Below are 19,956 nucleotides of genomic sequence, written 5' to 3' on the forward strand. Positions count from 1 at the left end.
GTGCAAACCATGCCTTGATGAACCCTTTTTTTCCCCCATGCAAACTACAGACCAATTTTATGAAGGCCTGAATTTTTTTTATGGATATCAAAAGTAACTTAGCATTCAAGCACAGCATATAGTTTGGCTAAGGTTTTTTCTCTCTAATAGAAGTAAAATACAGGACTAATTTGTAAATGATCCAATAAGGATATTTACACCCAAATTAAACTTAAAAGGAATTGAACACGCCATTCATCCTGAATCTAAAAAGTATATTTATTAAATTCTTATCCAATACAAAAAATATATATTAGCCCTTTAAGGAACACCAGAAACGTCTTAAAATAATAAAATGCATTAATTACAAAAATATTTGCCAAGCAGCAATAATATTATTCAAAACCAGGCCAGAGGAATGTTAATGAAGACTGAAACAAGCTAATTTTATTCCTGTAAAGTTAAGTCCAGGGAAAGAAGTTACAGTGCAGAGCCAGACCTAAAAACCAATATGATATGAAATACCCTAGGATGCATCGTGTATAAACTGAGCAAGACTGCCATTGCATCAAGAGGTAAAGGACTTGATTATTTCTGCACATCCCCACAGCACATCTTAGGCCAGATTTGTGATCCTTTTGTTGTTGTATTTGGTCAGGCCTGAACAGCCTTTCATCTTGCAGCAGAGGTTCATACTGAAAAAGCAGGTGGCCACTGATCCAGTAGAGCACAGGCGAGGAGGAAGCAAGAAACCGTGTCAACACCTGAGAGGACACAATAAAACAAGGCATGTTGAGCAAGTATACTACACGTCACATGATAATAATCAATTTCAAGAATCTTACCTGCACATGCATAGAGAAAATCCCAAAAAGAAGAAGGACAGAACTGTGCACAATGTAAACAAAGACTTTTGGGTTACAGAAGCCATGCGTTTTTCTGTCTTTTCCTCTGTGTCCCAAACCCAAATACATACAAAACACTGGGTTAGCCAATATGTACATACATGAGGCGATGAATCCCAGAATTGCAACAGGCAGCGCCAAAATAAAGTTGGGTATCTGCTTCCATTGAAAGTATCGAAGGAAGCCCACATCCCAATAAGCATCTTGTATGTACGAATACAAAAGTGGTATTCGCCATTGGCACCATCTTGGTGTTGGAGAGTCTGCATCAGCCACACGGTATCCTTTGTCCCGGGCCAAATTAAGCAGCACATGGGGGACTTCAGTAGCAGTTGGATGGCAAAATGTTTGGTAACCATAGAACTGAAACAGGCAAAAAGGTAGCACTACAAGAGCTGCATAAAATGCTCCTGTGAGCACAAAACGAATAAGCTCCCAGACATAGTGATGATATCGAACGCATCCTTCTCCTTTGCTAAAGGCCCGGGTACGGGCAAAACCCCATTGCAAAGAGAGATACAGCAAAAATCCAGCATTCACAAGCCCATTGGCACGAGCACCTGTAGCAAACCCCAGCAGAAGACAAGCTCCTATTGTGAATCTCTTCTCTAGTAACCAGAGGCCTGAGAAGGTGAGAGCTGCAAAGAGAGTTTCTGAATAGCCTGCAACCATAAAAACATTAGCTGGTGTCAGACAGTACATCAAGACTGCAACAAGGGCAAGTTTTCTGTTCTGCACCACCAAACGACTCAGTTTGTATAGTGCCACGGCACTTATGACAAAAAGAATACTATTCCCTATAGCCACAGATAAAACTAATCGGCCATGCATTGTGAGAAATCCACACATAGGCCACAGAGCCGTGGCTGCCAGTAATCTCAGGATGAGAGGAAACAGAGGAAAGAATGCAAAATTGTGTTCATATAAGTATCCACGTTCTGCAATGAAGATGAAATGCTCTGCATCCCAGTGACTAAGGCCGCCAAATAATGCTTCGATGACAGGGTCAAGCAGGAGAGGGGTCTCTGATCGCGGAGGGCTAAAGGCATCTGCCACATGGTCTGGAATCACTGCATTCAGTACAGTCTGCAAAAAGGCACAAAATAAACAAACAGCAGTTATTCATATGCCCAGTTCTGCAGTAGGTGTCACTCTAATATCAATTTCACAAAAAAGCCCAAGCGCGTATTTTATGGCGCTTTATATCAAGTAATAAATGAAGACATCATGCAGAATACAAGTACAAATACATAATTTTATTTTAGTCTATTTCAGTCGTTCATGTCAGTTGCTTACCTGTAAAAATAGGGAAAGCAGTCGCGTGAACGTTGCAAACTGTACAACTGTCCACACGTCTTGATTTACACAATTGTTTGAAGGTGACATGTTTTACAGAAACTTTCATCAACGAAACCAGAACATTTCTCTCACTGAAAATAATCAAAACAGGCTCAGTAAATTAAGCGAGGCATCCTTAAAACAAAAGAAGCCAAAAAAGGCAGTATTCCTTTTTTTTTTCATTGAGTTTGTAACAACAGCAAAAACATCGCTGTCGCAGTCGAATAACAAAACAAAGTAGATTGTATTTACGTTTTCCAATTCGTCTCATAAAGCCACTAAATGGAACGATAGAAGTAACGACACGCACTTCCGTCATGCAGTCATATAAATGTCAAAATAAAAGTCCCATTATCTAAACCGATACCGTAGACCTGCTTTATATAAACCATTTATACTATATTACTTATCTTGCCCTGGCAATGAATACCTTCAAAATAGTTAACCATTCAATTATTTGTCTACTGCATAAACGAAGAAAATATGTATATATATTTGCTTCAGCTTTTCATGGTCTCACTCTCAACTATTTTCATTCCTTTCAACTGATAATATTAAACAATAGCATTAGAGTAATATTGAATCTTGCTCATTAAACTAATTTGTAACATACAAAGACAACGTTATAAAAAATACGTCTAAACTTTGATTTGATTTAACCTTCCATTCATAATCACATTCTAGGATAAATGGACTGTACTTTATTAAATAAAATAAAACATTGAACTGAAAATAATCACAAACATCTTACCAAGATTTAATGTACATTTATTCTTACCACGTGGAACATATAGTATAAAGATTTCATAGTGAATAAATGATATTCATTGAGCCAAAAAGGGGAAAAAAACAAGGAATTTACATTAAGCTACATAGTCTGAAATACAAATATGCAGAATTCATATCACTGGAGAAAAAATATCTCAACTGTGTTCTTCATCTAGAGTTATTTTGTTGTACCAGGAGACGAAATTAAAATATTTCAGTTGTTTGCTGCACTATAGAGGAACCGTGGAGGCCAAAAGATGGTTCAGTTTATATACCTAGGGATCTTGATGCAATTAACCCAACTTAAGTGTCCGCTCTTATTCTTCAAGGATAAAAAGGGATAAGAAGCAAGAGTGTGTGAAAGATAGAGAGAGAAAAGGAGGTGTAAATGTACAACATCTTATATACAGTACAGCCTCGGCTGCATCTTAAGTTGAAAACCAGTCCTAGGAGGTGATTTCTTTATAGGGGTCAATTCATACAATCAAGGGTTAAAGAGAAGAGGTCAGGGTGTTGTACGTCCTTGATACTTTGGGGGGTTATTCTCCTCACCAGCAAACTAATGGTTTAAAAACGGAGCTGACTGAGCCAACATTTTCACCATGTGGAACAGTGCAGTACGTTTGCAGTATGTTTACAGTTGTGGAGTAATGTACAGAAAATGATAACTCATTTCTGCTGTACACGCATCCAGAAAGTTTGACCGTGTAGCATCAAAATACAACCACCAAACAATGAAGAGTCTACCTGTTAATGTGAACAAGAGCTGTGTATTATTTGCACCCTCTGGGGGAGAAAAAAAGAACAATTAACCCCAAAACTCACTGTAAACAAGACAGCAACTTTGGTAAATAGTTTGTTTTTTTTCAAGCTATTTATTTTATTCATTTATTTATTTTATTATAAAAAGTTATTTCACCTCAGACAAGGACACAAAAGTTGGGGTCCCTGTCCATGTCATCTAGTTGGCATCAGTGTTACAGTTTGTGTCAGTGTGTTGAGGCTCTGGTTCATGAACCACAGCAAATTCGTGACAACCTTCCCAAAGTGAGACGCGGAGAAAAGGGGGACCAGTGGGTGTAATATGAAAGGGCTTGCATAAATTAAAAAAACAAAACAAGAAACAGTCAATTTTCTCTGCTTTCAATCCCCACTCACAAATGGGGAGGACAGGCAAGGGGGAAGTACGAAAACCAGAGAAGGTGGAGCCATAGCTCCGCACAGCTGTCATGACTGGCCTATCAAAAAGAGTACATCACAGATGACATGGGACACCAATGAGTTCATGAGTGGGGAGACAGAAAGGTCCAGTAGCCGCGATTCATAGAGCGTAAACTCAGAGTGGTTCTCCTCCACCTTAGCGAGGGCAAGCAGAGCCCGAGCAGCCCGCCGCATCATGTCCACACTTGTTGGCTCAAAGTGTGACCCCTGCATGTGCAGTAAGGAACCTTGGCTCTGCTGGAACTGTGTAGCCGCTAAGCTGTCCTCCAAGAAACCCAACAGATTCCCTACACTGGCCTTCTGTACCGCAATGGCACGGGCCGCCAGGCTGTCACCCTGTGCAAGATTGGCCAGCAGCACGACCGCCATCTCCCGACAAACAGGCACCTTTCGCTCTCCAACTAGACGCACAAGGTTCCCAAAGAGCTTCTCTAATCTACTAAAAGGTGGCGTCGCCAGAATTAGGTCCACATTGTTGTCCTGAATGCTGAGCTTACAGAGGGTCTCCAGGACTAGTCTCTGGGGGGACAAGGCGCCATTAAGCCCGAGACTAGGGAAGGGGTCTTGGGCTTCGGCTGAAGGACAAACGGCCCAATGTAGCAAGCCATCCAGCAGAGGCAGGCAGATGCTCTCAGTATAGACTGAGAAGTCAAGCTGGCCTGAGATGTTGGCAAGAGTGACTAAGCAATTTTCCCGCAGTAGCTCCAGACAGTCCCACCACCATTCGTCTTTCTTGCTACCAAGACTCTCATCCACCTCTTCTTCTTTTTCGTAGGTTAAAGGTGCCTGCTTTCGCTCTGGATGCAGATGGTGGAGAAGCAACAGGCGGCCCAGCAATAGCAACAGCCCTGGGTGCTTGGACATCTCCGAGTCATTGCCCGGGATGAACGAGAGGCTGCGGACGATGTTGGAGACACAAAGGCAGCGACGGGCAAGGGAATCTTGCCAGTCTGAGAGCTTGACAAGAGGAGCTTCATCCTTGCTGTGTGGCTCATCTTCTAAAATGGCAATGGAGCGCTGACCCTGTAATGATGGGCATGAAGGTGCTGGCCTAATGTTTTCTGGAGTTGTCGCCTCTGACAATTTTTTGTCTTGATCTTTCTCTAGGTGTGATGTCCCCTCAGAGGCAGTTTCTAAGCAGTCAGTAGGTCTGTCCTCTCTCAAATCTGAAATTCCGTTGGTCACTTTCTCAGTTGATGACTCTGGAGAGGCTGCCGGATGACTCTGGAGAGACTGCCGGTCCACTTCTTTTCGGTGCTCTTCACTGGATGAGGGCAGTGAAGGTGCCTGGCTGTCCTTCTGAGCTCCTCTCTTCCTGTCTGGGACCTGGGCAGGTAGATGCTTCCGTTGGTGCAACAGGTCCATCTTGCTTTCAAAGTGGGTCTGGATGTGTTCTGTTGTATCACCTCCACCGATACTCCAGTGCAGAAGGCCACTGTCAAATTCCTGCAATCGGCCAAGCTTATTAGAGTAGTCCACCACAAACGGATCCTTTTTTCGCACAATCTTCAAGGGAAGCTTATCAAACTTGCTAGCCTGTTTAGGCTTCTCTTGAGCCACAGCCAACTCAAGACAAGGTGGCTCCGAGGTCTTGGGTTCTACAGATGACTCCCCTTCAATCCCATGGCAATCTTCTTTCTTTACAGAGTCATCAAGCATCCTTGGCTTTTCTTCTTGTTTTATCTGGAGCGGTGCTGAATGTTGTTCTTGATGGTTTAACCTGTGCATTTCCTCTCCTTCATCTTCCTCCTCCGTTTCTCCATCTTCCTCCATGCCCTCCACCAATACCTCGTCATCAACAGTGTCTTCATCTTTTTTGAGCACGCTGGGATCCAACAGAGCTCTTTGTCCTGGATTACCAACTTCATATTCCCTCAGAATCCCAAAGATCTCAATGAGACAACGGCGGAAATACTCAACAATTAATTCCAGGAAACCAGGGAGCTACAAAAGAAGACATTAATATGTTATTTAAGATGAAAACTTAAGTAAAGGAAAATATAGGTGTCATTTCCCCAAAACAACTCACCTGTATAAGGTTGAAATTCGAAATACTGTTGTCATCATATAACAAGATGTTGATGGTGTCTAAAGCCCATGTGCTCTCTGCCAACAGTCCTGATTTAAGGGACATCATGACTCTCCATGCTTCTGGAGTGCCTACAAAAGTTGTATACAGTTATATTTCCATATCTCACAGGTCTAAGCTATATAAATGACCAAAATGTAATTCACTACAACACATAATGAACACTTACCAATTTCTTTCATGGTAAGACGCCTGCGCGATTTGAGAACTGGCGGAGTAGCCTCAATTGATCCTGGAGGGAAGGATAGGTCTCTTCTCATCATTGGAGGCTGTACTGAGGGAGGTACAATGTGAGATGCAGGGACTGGAGGTCCCACCTTCTGCATTTTGATATTGCTGGGCATGTAGGGTGATTTGCTGGGGGAAGTCCTACTTTCCATGGGGCGAGGCATGGGCGTGGGGCTTGACACCTGTGGAATGTGATTTTGCATGGTTTGAGGAGACTGGTAGTTGGACTGCAAGGGTCTGCTCATTGGTGGACCTGCGCTACCAGGACCATATGGGGGCTGTCGTGGCCCAGGCCACTGCCCATCATGATTCATGCGTGGCTCAGACGACATCATCTCTTCAGATCGGTTCATTGTATGGTAGCCAGGTCCCTGGCCAGGACCAGCAGGTGGTCCTTGACGGTTAGGGTAACTGGGGTAGACCATATCACCTCGGCCCGGCCACATGCCAGCTTGAGGACCGTCAGGACCAGACTGCATTGGACTGCCCATCATTTGAGGTGGCATGGAACCCTGGGAGTTTGGGCCTGTCCCTGCTTGCATCCGATCTCTTACAAAAGAGAACTGATTCTGAGGACCGGGTGGACGGCGCTCCGAACCAGGGTAAGAACTGTTATACTGGTTAAACATTTCCTGCTGACCACTTGAGGGACCACTAGGGGCAGCCTGTGGTGGTGGCTGTGACTGCTGAGTATTGTATGGCCCACTGAACATCTCACCGTCATGATGCCGTTTAGCTGGTGGGTAGCTGCCATCACCAGGCCTTTTGTAGTTCTAAGTGCAAGCAAATTATATAAAATATATGTCAAGGCTTTTAGTAACATTTATTCATTATACTAACGTCAAATAGAAAAATATCAACTCATTCGATTAACTGCTTTCCTACCAATTGTTGTTGCGGGTACATTCCAGGCTGCTGATTCGGATAGGAACCACCAGGAGGCGCACCCTGCCCAGGATACTGATTACTATAGGAATCATGTCTGCACAAGCACCATAAGTTAGAGAAATCAGTATAAAAGATATAGCAGATATACAAATAAAATCTCCATAAAAACAAATGGAGTAGTCGACTGACCGCTGCTGCTGTGGAGGGTAACGATTTGGTGAGTACATCCCAGATTCAGCATTGGAAGGCATTATATTTGGCTGTGGCACTCCAGGCCCCATGCTGCCATCTGTGCCCATCCCTGACTCTGGTCTACGCAATGCAGGAGAGGTTTGAGTTTATTGCATCATTTACATAGGATGAGTTTATATACAAAAAGTAAAGATTTAGTATACCTTCTTTCATAGCCGGGGCCATATGGATACTGGTGCCGCTGGCCCATAGGTATGTTTCCCATAGAGCCTTGTGGTCCCCTGTTGCACTGATCCCCGAGACTGCTGTTGGGACCCTGTCCACTAGACATGAACTGTTCTCCAACTAGGACCACAAGCACACAGCTCATTACACCATGTAGATAACCATGAACTATAATGCTCATGACACTATTATAAAATATGAACTGATATGGCGCTTTTCCACTGCATGGTACGGCACGGTTCGGTACGGCACGCTTTGGCGTTTTTCTACTGCATGGTACGGTACGGCTCGGCAAGGCTCACTTGTGGCGCTTTTCCACTGCATGGTACGGTACGGTTCACTTTAAATGGTACCACCTCTGTCGAGGTTCCAAGCGTACCGTACCGATACTAAAATGTGACGTGAACACACTGCAGATCACTGATTGGTCAGACAGAATCGTCACTACCAGCGGCATTGTATTTGCGAGACATCAAACCCGCTAGATTTCAATAGCCAGTAACAGCCACCGCTGTAGCACCCGTTTTAAAACTACTTGCTTGACTTGCTTGAAGAAAAAAGAAAGAAAGAAAACTTCCAAAAAAGAAATGGCTGAATCATGGTCAGTGGATGAAGTGCAGACGTTCCTCTCGTTGGTTGCCGAGGAGCGGATAAACTATAACAGTCAGACTATAATCCCACCCACTTTGAAGCCGTAGCCTACTAACTGCAGTGGAAAAGCAAACCGAGCTAAAGCGAACCGAGCCGTGCCGAGCCGAGTCGTACCACGCAGTGGAAAAGCGAAGCGAGCCGAACCGAACCGTACCAGCAGTGGAAAAGCGCCAATATAAAAGGTGTACAGGACAAATTATGTTACAGAAATACAATAAACAATACAAACCTTTACGCATACCACTAAAGTGGTCTTTATTGGGTTCATAGGGTCCCATGCGAGCAGGCATTTCCGGGGTGCTCATGCCTGACTGGTAGCCAGAGTTTGGGGTCATAGTACTTCTCCGTGAGAAGTCGCTATCAGCAAATGGATCTTGCAAGTTCACACTGCTCCTAAGAAACAGGGCAGGTAAGAAGCGGTTCACAGTCAAACGACACAGGCAGTAGCACAAGACAAACAAACAAAACTCACCTGCCACTTGGCATTGGGGGCATCTGGCTGTGTGGGGTGGAGGCAGGAGTAGGGGGCTTCAAGTCTCCGCCTTCTGCCATGGAGCTGCTGGTGGACTGTGGTGTCTGGGGACCCTGGAGAGAGCCAGATCCAGCTGTGCCATGCAACAAAAAAAGGAGAGAAGTTTTGGAACATTATACATCTATGTTCTCAATTTATATGCAAGTACTACAACATCAATACCACCATAAAACAAATTCTTGGGCGGGATAGTTTAAAAAATGCTCCCGTTTCATAATGGATTTCTCACAAATAATGCTGAGAAATGCTCAGAATCTAATGTTGTAGACTCCAATCTGCAATCATATCTGTTAACATCTTAAAAAAAAAAAAAAAAAACGTGTTTTAAGGTTTCATGACGCTAAGGTATAAGGTATAATTTATGACTTCTGCAACCGACCATTAGTGATAATGCTAAAATACATTAGTTCAAACAAAGAGCTTGAATTGCACCTGCAATATTAATTGATGAACTTGTAATGGTGCTGCTTCAATAACAGTAATTTTTAAACTATAAAAATTGAGCAAAACATTTATTATACCTTCCTTAATTTTGAAATAGGGGTTTTGTTGCAGCAGTTTAATTGTTAAGATTTACCTGTACTTGCTTCAATACATGGCATGAGACAAATCCAAGTCGCCAGCACTCACCTGGGGAGGGAGGCTGAATTTTGGCCTGGTTCTTTTTGCTATCTCCAGATATAATTTCAGGTGGTGGGTCCTCTCCACGCTCAATCTTACATTCAAAAGCATACAGACATTGGATGTACTGCTTTTTCAGAGAGCTGGCGGCACTGCTGGAGGTCCCCACGTTCAGATTTGTGGCCAGCTCCCTCCATTTTTTGTTCTTATTAACCTGCAATTACAAGGATGCCAAAGCATATAAGCAAACACCCTTGAGAGAAAATGAGTTGAGACCTTCAACATTATCAAAATGTGTATGGACAGGCTGTATATACCTGTGTAAGACCTCCAATCTCCTTGACGGACATGTAGAGGCGGAAGAGATCAAGGGGCTTACGTCCCACAGCTGGCAGGTTACTCATGCCCATGGCTTTTTCCTCTATGAAAGCCAAGTAACGGTCTACCCACATCTTTCTTTCTGGCTCTGGGCCTAGCTCATACAACCGAGTGATCTTCTCATTTGTTGTTGTGGAGGAACTTGACTTCTAGAAAGAAGCAGTTTATATGGAAGGAATTACACATGAGGTGCAACAAAGGATGACTGATTTCTGCGGTAAAGGCATTATACTTCCATCTAAATGTTAAACAAACCTTGGATTTTGATTCTGTCTTGGGTGTACCCTCAACTTTGTTATTTATTTTCTGGGCTTGGTTAAGTTTCCCATCCATAGCAAAATCCGGACCAGGGGACATGCCTAGGAGAGAAACAGATATGTTAACCGTGATTTTAACCTGGCACAAGATTTGTATTTACAATTAAAGTACTTTAATTTCTGCTAGGTTATGTAGTATACAAAAAAGAAACTTTTGTTATTATCTTACCACTAGTGTTGTTAGACATGTTACCACCTATGGGGTACGGAGAACCCTGAGTGTTCATCATCCCAGGCATGTTGTTCATAGAGGAGCCATACGGAGGTCCTGAGCCCATCATACCAGGACCAGGAGACATATTGGTGTAACCTGGTAGTCTGTGAGGGAAAACGCAACATTTCAATTCAAATAGACTCGTACCACCAGTTTGTATTAAAAAAAATGAGAAAAGGCTAACAAATCAGACATTTAAAATGTAACGGTACATGTTTTCGTCCCGAACCGTCACGGTTCGGTGCATACAGTCAGACGACGAATACAGTCATAGGCGATCCACACTCCAATCCAGAAGGGGGCACGTGCAGTAGTGCAACGCTGTTTGCTAACCGCCACAACAGGAAAAAGACCAGAAGAAGAGACGATCTCTGCACCAACCCAAAACAAGAGTTCAGATGCCAAAAAAGAGCTTGCTAGTTGCCTATACGTGAAGGTTTTTCTTTTTTGTGACACGTTCCACTAATTTCATTGAAAGGAAACCGGGACGGCAGAAAGCGACATCCTGTTTGCTTTCTTTATTTTACAAATGCACAATGTTTTGTTGTGTTTTATTGCGAGTGTACACAAAAAAAACCTTTAGTTTCTAATGATGTCTTACTCTTATCTGTATGACCATAAATGACGGAGTATTTTAAGTTGTTTCTGCTGTTATAATGAGACAAAATAATTTGACATTGTGCCGATTTGTGTCGCGGAAGTCCAGTGATGAAATATGCGTGTCCTGGAAATGGGAAGCCTAAGGTGCTGCTTCACTAGCTGTCTCCTCCTGGAAAGGTGAAGTAGGCTCTTTTTCTCCTTCTCACTCATCTTTCCGTGATTTCTTGAAAAAAAACGTAATACTGAACTTTGTGCATCCACCATTGTCACCGCATGTTAATGAACTCTCATGCGTAAAGAAAACGAATCTCTGCGCAAGTTTTATTTTTCATTATTCTATTTATTTTGTATTTTTATAACACAAGAGATGCTTTACAGTTTCGTAGCTGATTGTGACTTTTTGTTTTTTATCAGCCTTACAAAAAAATATGACCCATGCAAGAGTGCATTCTGTTTACTGCTTAGTACTTAAAGTACTAAAAATCTGTTTTTTAAATATTGTTTATATGTCTGTGTGGTGTTTTTAATATGCTTTCAGACAAACCATGTTCAAATTCATAAGTCAACATCATTGCTGAGTATTTCCTCAAATGCAGTGAACCAAAGACAGTCTTAAAAACAAGGTTTTAAATCGCTGGTGTTTCTTACGTCACAAACTATTTTGTAGCCAATCACGTCAACGTGTGGGCGGGGCTATTTCATTAACTATGCTGCAAAGCAGGGGAGTCTCAAGAAGCCAGGTTATCTCGATATATTTTTCTGTTGATATGAAAAATTGGGTACTTTTAAAGGTGCCATATGTAAAAATTGAGGTAAAAATATCCAACAAATGAGCTACACGTATCAAAAGAATGAGAAGAAATAAATGCAATGATGTCATTAAAAAAATGACAAGTTATAGTGCTGCCGAGATATAAACCTGAATTAGCATGCTAAATTACTAGCCCCGGCCCGGCCGGTGTCATAATACCAGTTTCGGCCATGGGAGGCGGTATGCGGGCAACATACATAACCACCAGCCAAACTCCAATACACGAATAACTCGCACGGCTTGTGGGCGTACTTGAACCTGATGTCAATCGCGTCTATATGAGACCGGCCTTTATAATTTAGTGTTGAGATGTTGTTCATTGAGTCTCTAATCTCTAAAAATCTCCAAATGAACTGCGGTCTTACGATCGTGTCAATTGATTTGATTAATATGCGCGAGGGAGAGAGAGAGCAGGAGGACTGCGCTCGTGTTGTTTGAAGACGTGACAGTGCGCGCGCGCGGCCGGGGCGCTCTCTCTCTCTCCCTCTGCTCGTTATAAGCCCTGTCAAGCGCAGCAGTCATTCTATTCTACATCACTCACCGATCAAAATAGGCTTTGGCAGGACAAAGCGGACGATTTGACGGTTTTAGAAGATTAACAACCCGAAACTAAAAAACAGACTAGAGTAGGCCAACTTTCTGGAGGTATACTGCCCCCATCTGGTATGGAATATGTGGATTTTGAATTGATTTTTTTACACAAGGCACCTTTAACAATATAGTGTGTGAATTATGCATATGATGTATATTACGATGTTACGATGAACTATATGCCTTTCTCCACTGACGTTCTAAGTTGTTCAAAGCGTTTCTATTTTTAGAAGGCAGCTGTCTGACTCTGAGATGGCGAAAGGGAACATGGTTTGTGTAACATTAGGAACACATTATTAGCTGTTTGATAAGGTAGTCAAGCAAAAGGCTAATCATATGAATTACCATTATGTGTCCGGCATTGTAAAGAGTGATACCATAGTGCAGCGTTTAGTGTACTATAGTAAGTTGAGTAAAGTTACGAGTAAAGCGAGTGGATCTCTGAGCTCTTGTGAGTGAGTGGAGGCAGGGCTAATTTGCATATTCATGGGTCCGCGTATACTAAATGAAGCAAGGGTGTAGTTACATTCAAGCTATTTTAAGGCATGAAGAATTTTTTTCCACTGGAAAAAAACGTTTAAATATGTAATTTCGGTGATCAAAGATGAGTTAAGGGATAAAATTATTGACTACAGGGGGACTTTAACACACTAAAGGAGGCTACCTCAGGGGGGACTAAATGCCGCTAGGTGGAACAAACTGTAATTTGTTTGCACTACTGTCTGTTCAAAATAAATGAAAAGAAACCTAGCATTGGGGATCTGTTGCCTTTTCCTGTTGTACCGAACTCGTATCGAACCGTGACCTCAAAACCGAGGTACGTACCGAATCGTGATTTCTGTGTACCGTTACACACCTAGTACTTGTTAATGATATTGTGAAATTTCAGTTGCATTTCAGTTCTTGCGTACCTGTTGTGTATCGAGTTGGAAGGTCCGTGCTGCAATGCTGCGACCTCCTGCGGCTTTCTGTTGAGGCCTGGAGGAGGGCACATCCCGGTTCCCACTTGAGGGGGTATGTTGCCCATATTAGGGCCCATACTGGGACTCATGTTGGGACCCATGTTGGGACCCATGTTGGGGCCAAAGGGGCGTGCACCCATCTGGCCATGAGGCATCCTCCCAGAAGCCATGCCAGCAAACAGTGGCCCTCCTCCTTGCCCAGACATGGGATTCAAGGATCCGCCCATGCCAGGGCCTGGGTAATTGGCATTAGGCATGCCACTGTAACCAGGCTGCCTGGGGTAACCTAAAGAGGAAGACGGGAAGTTATAAACAATGCTATATAAATAATAGTTTTACAGTGACAATAAAGCCAGTTAAGTTCCTCAACTCAGCACATTGCTTATGCCATCTTTTTGTAGAGAAAAATGTATATATTTAATAAGAAATCTAATCCAGGGTTACATTTTCTGCAATGAAACAAAAAGTCTGAAAACCACAATAACAGAATTAGCAGTTTGATCAATTAAAAGTCAGCATTGGCCAAATGTGGTGGGGTCTGGAAGCCTCATTGGTGGACTTCCAGGCCCTTGAGTGCTTTAGCAGCATGTAGCGCTGCTGTAACCCACAGTCACTGTAGCTGCTCAACTGACGTGAGCCATGCTACGTCAACTCCCTTTTTTCACTAATGCTAAAAATAACCACCCTGTGATCCACTGGTCACACAAAGAGAAAAAGAGGGAGAGTGAGAAGGATTTGGAGGGACAGCAAGAAGAGAAAGAAAGAGAAAGACTAAAATAAAAGTCCAATATCTGCACCTCCACTACAATCACTTCTCTTAACATAAGACCCTTTTAAAAATGTGCATTTTTCTTATTTTTGTTTAGATGGTGTGAAATGTTTAGCACTATGCCACATACCTTGTGGTCCATATTGACCACCCTGAGGTCCATAGTTTGCCACAGAGTTGTTCTGCTGATAAGGAACCATTCCAGCATGCACCTGGCCTCCAGATGACTGACGAGGAGACAAAGCAGAGCTAGACTGTGGAGACCCATAGGGTGCCATCTGAGGGTTTCTCTGCATATATCCTGTGCAGAAAACAAGATTGATGTATCGATACAATAAATAAAAAGTGAGCATGAAGATGGAAAACGAGTCTTGTCATTGTAAAGTAGGACTTATACAGACTGAGCTACCTCTCTCTTGACCCATGCCAGGTTGATTCATCGAAGAGTGCATGATCCCATCAGACTGTCCACTTGAAGGGCGGGGAGGCATCTGGTTCCCTACAAATGAGAAATGCACAAATTGTAGTTAAAAAAGAAAAAGAAAAAAAAAAGAAACACATTCTATACCTTTGAGATCAAGACGAAAATATTTTGTGTGACATTGTGTGTTTTAAATGTAACATTTTGTGTTAAAACTGGAGAAAAACAGATTGCAAATGGGACTACAAAAACACATTTTATATTTAATTTTGGTAAATATTCCAAATCCTCCGCATGATGACTCAAAGTGGTATTAACACATTTTAGGATTTCTAAATAATTTAAAGTTTACTGGCTCTACCTGGCATTGTGGCAGGAGACAGAGGCCCAGAGCGAGATGCTGAGGCGCTGGCAGGCGAGCCCACCGGGGGAGAAGTGTGGGGGGAGAAGGGTGACTGTGCTGGATTGCTCTGTTCTCCTTGACTGCTAGATACTCCAGATGTGCTGACTCCAGGACTCAAAGCACCCTCCGTACCAGTAGGTAGGTCATCGATAGAACCGGATAGGTCCTAAGCAAATAAAACCGTAAAGGTTAGAAAATCAGAACCTAAAGCAGCGATGGAAAAAAATGATCTGTTGCTACTTCCGTTACATGTTGTGATGTACATCCAAGTAAAACAGATTATTGAAAAAAATAAAAATAAATTAGTGTGGGGACTTGGTTCTGTCGAATTGTTTTTGATTGGATGGAGGCAGATATGAATGCAAGCTTGCAGTCGAACGTAAGAAAGGGGCAGGATTAAGCGCACTAAATGATTGGAGAAGTCTGGCATGTGTCACCAGAGAGAGGTCTGTCATTTCACCGGAAGACCAAGTTATGACATTTAACAAAAAACAAAAAAAAAACATGCATAGATGAATCCTTCACAGTAAGATCAATGACATGCATTTATAAAATGTATAGGGTAAATTTCCATTTCATGCCAACTTCAAAATCACTGCTTTTTATTTAAATTCCTTTAAGAAGACAAAACGTCAGAGTACAACAAACAAAACAGACTCTGCTAGGACTGCAAAATTGAAGCTGTCAGCTGACTCAAACAATTCTTCACATCATTATCTTGAGCTTTCACAGATTTTTAAAGAATAATTGCTAAAAAATAAATCCACATTCAGCAGCACAAGAACATCTTGCAGCCTCTGGATAAGTTTTGTTGCTTAATTGTTAGGACAAGATATGTACATACACTGTACTACAAAATTAGCCCAAGGACTCACAAAAACAAAAAAACAAAAGAATCTTAAATCAGCAGCACAGTAGCCAATTTAATTGTACAACAAAATCTCCCAGTGGCAGCTTCTTCCACTCTGCAACAATGAACTCTGGCACACATTTTTTCTCTCTCTGGGACACACACACACACACACATACACTCTCAAGTGCTCTCGTACACATACAATCACACAGCCACAGGCTGCTGGCCTTATTTATCTCATCTGGGAGAAAAAAAAAAGAAGAAAAAAAAGAGTGAGATCACAGCGTCCCTGAGGTTGCCATGGCTACGGCGGTCCGCTGCACGTGTGCTGAGTCAGCGCAGCTGGGTGTCTCTCCATGTGTCCTTTTCAGACAGTCTCGCAGGTCATAACACACACTCAAATGCAATTATATCTCGGCGACAGAGAAGCAGAATTCACAAGGAAAGTAGAAAAAAGGTACCGAGAAAACCAATGGCATATATTTTCGTGACAGAACACATGGAGTTCTCTATTTAGCAACAATCTCAAAGGTCCTACATAATCACTCCTGAGATAAAGGTGCAGCTGAGGCTGAATTATGTTCACATCTTCAAGCTAATTACCTTAAACTAAAAGTCAACATAAAATAGAACGCTTTTGACTGAAACAACTTGATTGTGCATTTGTGAATCCGTCAAATTCACAATGCATCTTTAAATGCGTCTGGACGCAATCAACAGCCTGTGTGAAATTAAAGTGTCAGACTCACTGGTAGACTGGAGGGTCTGCCCTGCATGTCCTCTGTGCTGCTCTTCGATGCCAGAGGCGGGCCGGAGGTTGGAGCGCTGGACTGGGAGCTAAAAGACTCCTGGGAAATCTCCTGTTGGGGAAAAAGCCATCCCAGGTCAGTCGATATAGGTATTTAGGACAGTGGACGCATGCATTGATGCTTTTGCTTACAGATATTATGGGTGCGTTTAGGTCAGTCTCAATGTTAATAATTAAAGTTTCTGTTTTTGTACTTAAGAATAACCAGTTACAATACTACTTGTATTACTGTATAAGTCTGTGAATGCGGTGGCACTATGAAATGAAATGCATTCCAGATTTTAAAATAAATGCAAAAGCAGTCATCCAATTTAGTTCAAACACACAAAGTGAATATTAAACATGCAATTCACATCCCAGCTTTACATAGTAAGTAAACATAGTAAATAGTTTGACAAAACAGCATTCAGTGTAGAAAACATATGCATTTACACTTGTTATTTGGCAGATACATTGTCTTGTCAACACTTTACAATAAAGTTACATTTGTTAATGCATTGTCTATAAACTAACAACGAACAACCATTTTTACAGCATTTCTTAATCATTCTTAATTCACGTACGTTCAGAATACATTATTATTAAAAAATATAGACTAATTTCTTATTTCAACATTTTTGAAAGTAGTCTTATGCTCACCAAGGCTGCATTAATCTTATCAAAAATACAGTAAAAGCAAAGCAGTAATATTGTGAAATATTTTTTACAATTTAAAGAACTGTTTTCTATTTTAATATTTTAAAATATAATTTATTTCTGTGATGAAAAGGCTGAAGACTGGAGTAATTGCTGCTGAAAATTCAGAGTCCTTTCATTTTCATCCACCACTTGGATAAAAAAAAACAGAAAGCTTAAGTTACCTGAGGAGGAGGAGGAAATCGCTGATACGGTGATTGTTGTTGTTGTTGCTGCTGCTGCTGCTGCTGTTGTTGTTGTGGGGGATTCTGGGAGTATGACGTGGGCTGTCCCTGCGGCATCTGTCCGTGTCCCGCGGGCTGCTGAGAAGCAGGTGTGGGCGTCTGCGGTGGCTGCTGTGATGGTGGTGGTTGCGGCGGCTGCTGCTGCTGCTGCTGCTGGGGACCTTGGCCGGGCGGGTAGCTGGGCTGGGCCTGGGGCTGGGGTGCAGGAGGGGCCTGGGAGCTCCCCTGCTGTGAGGGCTGGGACTGAGGCACCTGTTGCTGTGGATAGGGAGACTGGCTAGACTGGGATGCTGCTGAGGACTGAGAGTACGGGGACGGGGACTGGGACTGAGTTGGGCCCGGAGAGGGGCCGGGCATTTGCCCTTGAGGCTGCTGGGGCATGTGGGGTTGTTGGTAAGGAGGGCCAGTCTGTACATGCGGGCCAGATGACTGGGGTGCATGAGGTTGCTGTGAATAAGGTGCCTGACTTCCTGGTTGCCCAGGGGAAGGCTGGGGGTATGGCGACTGCTGCTGCCCGGAGTGAGGCCCCTGACCATGCTGGCCATAATAAGGCTGCTGCCCCTGCTGCACGTAACCCCCTGGTCCCTGCTGTCCGTATGATGGCATCTGCGAAAACAAGTAGGATGGCACTAAAGATCATTACACTCATGGCATTTCCTACACTGATTTAAATCATGCGGGTAAATGGACAAAAAATAAACTTCTTTTCACATGCAATAGACAAGGTTCCCACTTCTTTTGACAAATGAATTTGCAACACTGATGCTTTTATTCCTGTTAATTACTGTAAAGCTGCTTTGAAGCAATCTGTATTGTATTAAGCACTATAAAAGTAAAATTGACTTGTATTTCCATGACTTTTCCAGGCGTTCTTGATTAAAGGGTTAAAAGATTTGAATTGCTACTTTAAAAACAAAAACAAATAAAAAATAAAAAGAAATTGTACAAATGTCATCAGTGACGCCAAAAATGTCCTTAGATTTGAATGTAGCAAAACAGAGAATAGCTCAAAATGTTTTAACACACAGCATAAGAAAAATGGATATTTCCACATCAGAAATTTCCATGACTCTACCAGGCCTAGAAATTCCCTGAAATTGTTAATATGAGTTTAAACGGACAAATATCAACACAGGTCAGGGACAGAGTTTATTGCTAAGTAACAAGATCAGATGGGTTTTATTTATAACCTGTACATAATGAGCCCAACAACATTTTATCCTTCATATTCCCTGAATAATAAGAAATTGATAAAAATGTAGCTTTTTCTTTTACCAGGAAGTGTGACCTTGTCTAGCATCACATTTGTAATAATTTATTAAGGCTAGGAATGGCTAGAGATCCCATGTCCCATCTGAGATCCCACCTGGGACACAATATGCTACATATTGCTATTTTTGTCATGTTTTGTAACACCAAAAACCAGCCAAGAATTAAACCATTTTAATTCAAATAAAGAAAATAATCATTCTTAATCTGTCTTTTTTCCTCACAAGAGCATGGATTCTGGGAGTTAAACATTTAGTTTGGTGCTGCTAAACTAACTTTAGAAGCTTAAAAATCTTGCTAAAGTACTAAAAAATTACATGGATACCAGTACATCGAAATCACAATTGAAGAACACTGCAAAACAATCCAGTATTTCCCCCAACCTCAATTTTTTATCCAAATGAGCGAGTGCATTGCAGTGTTACAAAATATGCATTATTAGTAACAACATTTCCAGAATATTGTCATTTAATAACAAGAGTGCAGCACATAAAGCAAAAAACAGTATCAATGGGGAGGGAAAAACATTATAAATGCCGTAACATACGCCATCCCTGAAAGCCAAGTCAAAGTGTGAACCCTTAAAACACTGAGAAAGAGCAAATGACCTGTTGGCCGTACTGCATACGTCCTTGCATGCCCATAGGGTATCTCTGAGGGCCAGGGGGCCCATAGCCCTGGCCTGGGTAAGCAGGGCCCTGCTGGGGCCCTGAAGGAGGCCCTTGATGGGGCTGCTGGGAGTAAGGCCCACCTGACCCATATGGCTGACCGCGCATTTTCCCCATTTGATCCATCGAGCCTGGAGTCTGTGGAACGAGAGTGACAAAGAGGTTTTGAGCAAAGGAAACTCAGATAATGACAGAAAAGTATAAACTGAGTTTTACACAAAGACATCTACAAAGCCTTCAAAAACTCAAGGACACATTTTCCAAAACCATCAAATCAAACTATTATACTGTGCTACTGCACTCCCACACTGGAGAATTTGATTTTAAAAAGCCAG

General features: G+C 42.3%; 2 protein-coding genes across 4 annotated transcripts in view; both read right to left on the bottom strand.

Annotated features, from left to right (window-relative positions):
• Nucleotides 1-257: 257 nt before the first annotated feature.
• On the bottom strand, nt 258-2,345 carry pigv (phosphatidylinositol glycan anchor biosynthesis, class V). The gene is made up of 3 exons (XM_056238934.1): nt 2,181-2,345; nt 825-1,970; nt 258-743 (listed from the first exon to the last, which is right to left on the bottom strand). Exons 1-3 carry the CDS (start codon nt 2,268-2,270, stop codon nt 441-443), a joined length of 1,539 nt encoding a protein of 512 aa, XP_056094909.1. The 5' UTR covers nt 2,271-2,345; the 3' UTR covers nt 258-440.
• A 628-nt stretch (nt 2,346-2,973) lies between these two features.
• Nucleotides 2,974-19,956, bottom strand: part of arid1aa (AT rich interactive domain 1Aa (SWI-like)) — a 30,513-nt gene continuing 13,530 nt past the window's right edge. The window contains exons 2-20 of one of the 3 annotated variants that reach the window (XM_056238917.1): nt 19,562-19,759; nt 17,625-18,290; nt 16,706-16,816; nt 15,062-15,269; nt 14,689-14,778; nt 14,410-14,580; nt 13,460-13,796; nt 10,502-10,650; nt 10,271-10,374; nt 9,955-10,164; nt 9,647-9,851; nt 8,957-9,089; nt 8,714-8,871; nt 7,812-7,953; nt 7,606-7,728; nt 7,414-7,510; nt 6,470-7,301; nt 6,241-6,371; nt 2,974-6,155 (exon numbers count right to left, since the gene is read on the bottom strand). In XM_056238917.1, the coding sequence (XP_056094892.1) occupies nt 4,218-6,155; nt 6,241-6,371; nt 6,470-7,301; nt 7,414-7,510; nt 7,606-7,728; nt 7,812-7,953; nt 8,714-8,871; nt 8,957-9,089; nt 9,647-9,851; nt 9,955-10,164; nt 10,271-10,374; nt 10,502-10,650; nt 13,460-13,796; nt 14,410-14,580; nt 14,689-14,778; nt 15,062-15,269; nt 16,706-16,816; nt 17,625-18,290; nt 19,562-19,759 (6,003 nt within the window). In that variant the 3' untranslated portion in view covers nt 2,974-4,217. Of the gene's footprint in view, nt 6,156-6,240; nt 6,372-6,469; nt 7,302-7,413; nt 7,511-7,605; nt 7,729-7,811; nt 7,954-8,713; nt 8,878-8,956; nt 9,090-9,646; nt 9,852-9,954; nt 10,165-10,270; nt 10,375-10,501; nt 10,651-13,459; nt 13,797-14,409; nt 14,581-14,688; nt 14,779-15,061; nt 15,270-16,705; nt 16,817-17,624; nt 18,291-19,561; nt 19,760-19,956 lie in introns of all 3 variants that reach the window. The other 2 variants (XM_056238916.1, XM_056238919.1) reach the window with 2 other exon arrangements.

This window comes from Rhinichthys klamathensis, unplaced genomic scaffold (assembly GCF_029890125.1).
Source record: "Rhinichthys klamathensis goyatoka isolate OS25496 unplaced genomic scaffold, OSU_Roscu_1.1 h1tg000548l_1, whole genome shotgun sequence".
Taxonomy (NCBI): domain Eukaryota; kingdom Metazoa; phylum Chordata; class Actinopteri; order Cypriniformes; family Leuciscidae; genus Rhinichthys; species Rhinichthys klamathensis.

Coding starts and splice junctions, on each gene's coding strand:
- pigv (XM_056238934.1), bottom strand. CDS start 2,270: ATGTCACCTTCAAACAATTGTGTAAATCAAGACGTGTGGACAGTTGTA. Junction 1,971..2,180: donor TGCTTTCCCTATTTTTACAG/GTAAGCAACTGA, acceptor GCCTTTTTGCAG/ACTGTACTGAATGCAGTGAT. Junction 744..824: donor TTTTCTCTATGCATGTGCAG/GTAAGATTCTTG, acceptor GTGTCCTCTCAG/GTGTTGACACGGTTTCTTGC.